The sequence below is a fragment of the Prionailurus viverrinus genome, chromosome B4 (assembly GCF_022837055.1).
Source record: "Prionailurus viverrinus isolate Anna chromosome B4, UM_Priviv_1.0, whole genome shotgun sequence".
NCBI classification, from domain to species: domain Eukaryota; kingdom Metazoa; phylum Chordata; class Mammalia; order Carnivora; family Felidae; genus Prionailurus; species Prionailurus viverrinus.
In genome coordinates, this window is record NC_062567.1 from 118489405 (window position 1) to 118495404 (window position 6000).

Consider the following 6000-nt stretch of genomic DNA (forward strand, 5'->3'; position numbering starts at 1 on the left):
AGGAAGTAGGAACACTGAAGCTTATAATACTGTATAGATTGGGTCTTAAGTGTAAAACCTTTTTGCATTGACACTGCATCAGTGCATATACCACCATCCTGATATGCATCTTCATTCCCTTCCTTCGCCCCATCTGCAACCCACAGGTGATTGGCCATCCCCTTTATTGGTAAAGAGAAGTTTCACCTGTTGAGCATTCTGTCTACTTCTGATACTAGACCTCTTTTATTCCCAATTTAGGAGTATAATATAAAAGTTTTTAAAAGATAATTTCACCATCCATATTTTCTGTTATTTCATATGTTATCATTACCCACAACCCACCCAACTCACATAGAAACACATCCAAGAATTTTCTACTTTTTAATTAGCTTTATTTTTTTTAAGGCAGTCTGATACAGTGATGGTGCACAGAGCATGGTATTTAAGTTAAAATTTGCAGGGAAATCTCAAATAATTGAGAATATTTGCCTGCTGAATGGATAGGGGCCTGAAAATCAGCTGGGGCTGTGCTGGCAGACCCAGGATGCATCTTGTCCACACAAAAACACCATTTGGGTTGGGCAGCCTGGTATGTTTGAGACCAGGCCAGGCTGTGTGATTTGAGACTATTTTCTCAATCTCTCAGAGCCAAAATTTTCTTGTATACAAAGAAGAAATGATAAATATATTTATAAATGATATAATATATAATATATATTATGTAATATAATATACAATATAAATATATTTATAAATGATAAATTATATCAAAGTTTTTGAAATATTAAATTGCTAAAATGTACATGAAAGTAATTTATTTAAATTGTAAACTACATGGGGCACCTGGGTGGCTCATTTGGTTAGGCATCCAACTTTGGCTCAGGTCATGATCTCACGGTTTGTGAGTTCGATTCCTGTGTCGGGCTCTGTGCTGACAGCTCAGAGCCTGGAGCCTGCTTTGGATTCTGTGTCTCTCTCTCTCTGTCCCTCCCCTGCTCATTCTCTCTCTCTCTCTCTCTCTCTCCCTCCCTCCCTCCCTCCCTCCCTCCCTCCCTCCCTCTCCCTCTCCCTCTCTCCCTCTCTCCCTCTCTCCCTTTCCCTCTCTCTCCCTCCCCCTCTCCCCTTCTCTCTCTCTCTCTCTCTCTCAAAAATAAACATTAAAAAATTGAAGTACAAGTTTTAGTCATGTTTATCTTTCTCCCATAATTATTTTTTCTTTCTTATGATGCTTACTTTCTGTAAGTCCTCACTTCTCTTCCAATCCCTCCATCTTTCTTCTCTCTTTTCTTCCTTCAATATTTCATTCTTTATTGAATAATATTGCCCTTGCACTTGTGTATATTTGTAATTTGGATTTTTGGATGCAAGTTATGTGCAAATATTTTTCTTACAAATTAGAAGACATATATTGTTGCATGATTCAGTATGAATTAAATTGATTATTTTAATATTGTAAGGAATAGACTGTCAATTTATAGTGAAGCTGTTGGCAAGTACTCTGAATTTCATAGATCACAGATGTCACAAATTGTGACTGCTAATGAATTGTAACTGAACGTTTCAGTTTTACAGCTTTACTTTTTACTTTCTTTTGGGGGAAAGATGCTTCATGGAAAACACGTCATGGTCCGTGTTGGTGGAGGCTGGGATACTCTTCAAGGATTTTTGCTTAAATATGATCCCTGTCGCATATTGCAGTTTGCTACACTAGAACAAAAAATTCTAGCATTTCAAAAAGGAGTTGCTAATGAAAGTATACCTGATTCATCTGCCAGAACACCTCAGCTTCCTGAAATGAATCCTTTGTCAGCAGTTAGCATGTTTCAGAAACAAAAATCAAAACCTGGCACACCAGTTGGTATTTCAAGGAGCAAAGAAAAGCAGACATGTCCACCGGCTGAGCTGCTGCCAGCATCTTCCCCAAAAGGAGGGAATCTGGGCTCCGTGTCAGTCCGTCCTAAATTGCCAAATTCTCCAGCAGTGTCTTCTCATCTTAAGCTCAAATCTTCAAAAGGCATAGTAAAGAAACCACCAGTGCCTTCAAACAATGCATCGTCTTCACTTCCTTCTTTAAATCCAGTAGGTAAAAGTACTTCTTCACCAGCTTTATCCAGAACTGCACCTAAATGCATCTCATCACCCAGTACTCCTAAGGTCAAGCTTACTATGGCCCAGAAGCCCAGAGATGTGCCTGAGTCTGCACTTTTGCCAAATAAATCTTCTGGAAAAACTGAACCAAAGCATTTGAAACACACTCACGTATCTTCCAAGGATAATGCAGTATCTCACTCAGCTGCACATTCAGATTCATCATCAAAGGGTCCAAAGCTCCCTAAAGCAAATATCCATGTAAGGCCTAAACCTTCCCCTTCATTCCATTCCCCTACAAAAGTTACAAAATCTAGTTCCAAAACTACAACCGCAGGTCTAGGAACAGGGTGTCAGCCATCTGATGGAGCCCCACAAGCAAGAGCAATGCCAACACAGAAACTTAAGTCAGCCTTGAATTTAAAGCAGCCACTCTCGGTATCCTCAGTTGTGCCTGCAAAAGCTGCACAGGAATCGAAAGATAAGAATATGGTTTCAGTTGCCAAAAAGCAGCCTCAAAATAAAAGTACATCCCAGAAGATAGGACCCAGCTCCTCGAAGTCCCCTGGCCGTACCCCGCTGTCCATCGTGAGTCTTCCCCAGTCCTCAGTCAAGACACAGACTGTGCCAAAGTCAGCACAGACTGCCACTAAGAGCCAGTATTTAGCTAAAGGGCTTCCAAAAAGTGCCAAAGCCCCAGCCTCAACCAGGAAACCACCCTCATCTGGCAAGGAAGCAGTTGGCGGCGATAAAAAACATACTGCAAAGAAAAAGGAAGATGATGACCATTATTTTGTTATGACTGGAAGTAAGAAACCTAGAAAGTAAACACAAATGTATCATTTTAAGAAAACAGGAAAGTCAAAGAGTGAATGTATTAGCATCACATCTTAAAAATTTCTCCTGTTTGTCCAAATAGGTTCAGACATTAGGCACAGTAAGATGGGGGTTGGAGGTTGGGGATGGAGGTGGAAGGTGCATCAGAATTCACATTTCTGAATTCACCAGAAGGTACCCTTTTGAGGCGGACAGTTGTAAAATTGCTATAAGGTTCTTATTAATAATAGACATTTATATGATTTTCAATTCATAGCATCTTTGTTAATGTCTGCCCTTTAAGGGAAATGTAGAGTTAAATAACACTACTAGAGTTATAATTATAGTTGCTATATTTTTTAATGTGTATTAAATATGGAGGTTACATACTGGCTAATGGCAACAGTGGTGCTCTAAATATTAATTATTGCATCTTAAAATTAGCAACGGTTTGGCATTTTTCTTACAAAAGGCACCTAATTTAATTGTTTGATCAGGATTGCCTGATTGAACAATACTAAGTACCAGTGGCTGCTGCTGTTGATTAGCTGGACGTTACTCTAGGGTTGGTAGAATCCTATTACTTAAAATTTTTCAAGCTTTCCAAATCAGAAGGAACTGATTTTTGACTGGCTTATTTTAATATTGGTAATATTTTATTATATTTTTGGTAAAAAATTTGTAATATTTTTGGTAAAAAAACACAAAATATTGAAATATAAACTGAAATTTGGTAAAAAAAACCAAGACATTATAAAATGTACACCTCTTTTAGATGGGTGTTGTGCAATGTGAAAGGGGAAACTGATTTAGTAACTTTTAGCATATTAAAAATATTTTTATTATAGTTTCCTATGAGTGCAGATACGAATTTTTACTTTAACATAATGTTTTAACATCAGAATTATGTTTTAACAGCCTTAAAATTAAGGTGTTATTAAAGAATCTTATGGTGGTGCTATATAAAAATTCTCTCATGTGATTGTTATTTTTCTTTAGATAGCACAATGCCAATTTTAAGTAGATCCTTTCAATTACATTATTATTATTTTTTTTAATAATGTCATGCTGCTTTCAGTTTTTCAATGGCAAGTGGACAGTACATATGCGGCATTTTGGGCTCTGTAAGCAGATTCTCCAAGGAACATATCCACATCATGTAATGACCGCATAGGTTCCATTGATCTAAGATAAATGTAAATAATTTTTCAAGGGATTGTGACTATTTAAAAAAGTATTAATGTACTTTCAGAAGTTTGGGGGGTGTGCTTATGAACTTTATAGTGTTATCAGTTATCATAGGTTATTGTTTTCAAAATTGTGGTTTGTATTTCCCTATTTTAAGCTAGAATGTGTTGTCTAAAGAAAAATAATGGTTTATACAAAGGTGCAATTATAAGATAAGCATCTTAAGTTGACTACTAACATTCTACAGATTATAAAGCAAGAAAATGTATAAATTGTATAAAATGAAGTGACCTTTTGTCTGAGGAATATAGTTACAATCAGAGATATATGCCGGCTCGTTTTAGGAATAATTGATGTTTCTCTTCTTACAAGAGACAGTCACCAAATATTTGGTTTCGTTCTGTTGCTCTGGGCCTTGAGAGGGAATATTTACGTCTTTGGAACGTGAAATCACGTTCAAGAAGTGCTGGAAGCTTTACATTTTTAGTGATCAGAAATATTTAATGTATCTGTCAACGAGGAAGAATTTTACCTTCAAGAAGGAGTTTATTTCCTCATAAGATCAAAGAATTCTTCTCTATCAGTAACTTCTAGAACTTAAAAAAAATATATTACAACCACACTGTGAATCCAAGTAAATTTTACAGTATGTAAACAGTAACTTTTGTGTTGAGAGTAATCAGGAATAAAAGCATCCCACAGGCATTTGGCACAAATTCCAAGAATTTTGTTGTTGTTGTTAAATTGGAAGTTAATTTATAAATGGCCCTGTTTGTCATCAGTAGGTAATTTTTCCAGTTATGTTCATGTTGAATGAATTTTTATTTATATATAGCTTACCCTTCCAACATAAAGATTTTTCAAAATAAGCAACAGCTGAAAGATACTTTCTTCAAATATATTTTGAAATGCTTTTAAAGAACTGGTGTTTCTAATCATTTTCACAGTTTTTAAAATACAATACCGAAGGTGGAAAGTTTTCATTTCTTCTTACTCATAATACAAGGTTTTAAAAGATTTTTCATATTTCGTATTTAATAAAATGAGTATTAAGCTTAAATTGTTAAAGCACCTGGCAGAAGAAATAGCATGTGTTTTCAAAAAAGGATGGAATGAGTTTTTGTTTTTCTTTGCTATAATTTGTTAACATGACTGATACATCAAACTGATCTTCAGAGGAAAATGAAATGCTGATCATTTTTAGATTGTTTGGGCTTACAGCAGTTGTTTAAGATTTATGTCTTCAAAATACCTTGATAAATTAAGTGACCTCTAACTTTCCTTTCCATATTGAGTTTACAATTCTTAATGGATAAGGGAAATTTTTGAGAAAAAATTGCTCTTCCTTCTGTAATCTATTTATCTCTACCTGATTTTAAAATCTATTAGTCTTAAAGCCCTAAATGATAAGTGGTTATTATACATTTGTACATCCAGATTCGCATATGACTCCATTTGAATCCAAATTTGTGCACATTTTCTTGTGCAGCAGTGTTTGTATCAGATTTTAACTTCTATTTTCTCAAGTATTAAAATTTAAACGTAAACGAGTTCTCCATTTGCTTTTTTGTGTGTTGTGAATACATTCTGATCACTTGGTTCATGTGAGAAATCACATATATTAAGCACTCATAATCACATATATTAAGCACTCATAATTTGAGAATAGTTTTGATTTTATTGCTACTTAAACTGTCCTTTTTACACATATGAAATTCATTTCAGTACTCCCATGAGATTATAAGATTCTGCTGTTAAATAGCAGTATTTTTGTTCCCTAAGTTGCTGTATCTCCTAGAAGTTTGACTCAGTAAAGTCTAAACTCATATTTAATGATAACTGAGATAATAGAAATAATTTATTGTTTATTAAAGCACAGTTCTGTAGATTACACAAGTATTGTGTTAATGGAAGGCTACTGATAGG

The 6000-nt window shown here is 35.1% G+C and overlaps 1 protein-coding gene across 3 annotated transcripts in view; it reads left to right on the forward strand.

The window, feature by feature from the left end:
* GAS2L3 (growth arrest specific 2 like 3) overlaps positions 1 to 5624 on the forward strand; it is a 40469-nt gene extending 34845 nt beyond the window's left edge. For all 3 annotated transcript variants that reach the window (XM_047868245.1, XM_047868243.1, XM_047868244.1), the window contains exon 9: positions 1585 to 5624. In XM_047868245.1, the coding sequence (XP_047724201.1) occupies positions 1585 to 2898 (1314 nt within the window). In that variant the 3' untranslated portion in view covers positions 2899 to 5624. The remainder of the gene's footprint in view (positions 1 to 1584) is intronic.
* The last annotated feature ends 376 nt before the right edge of the window (positions 5625 to 6000 follow it).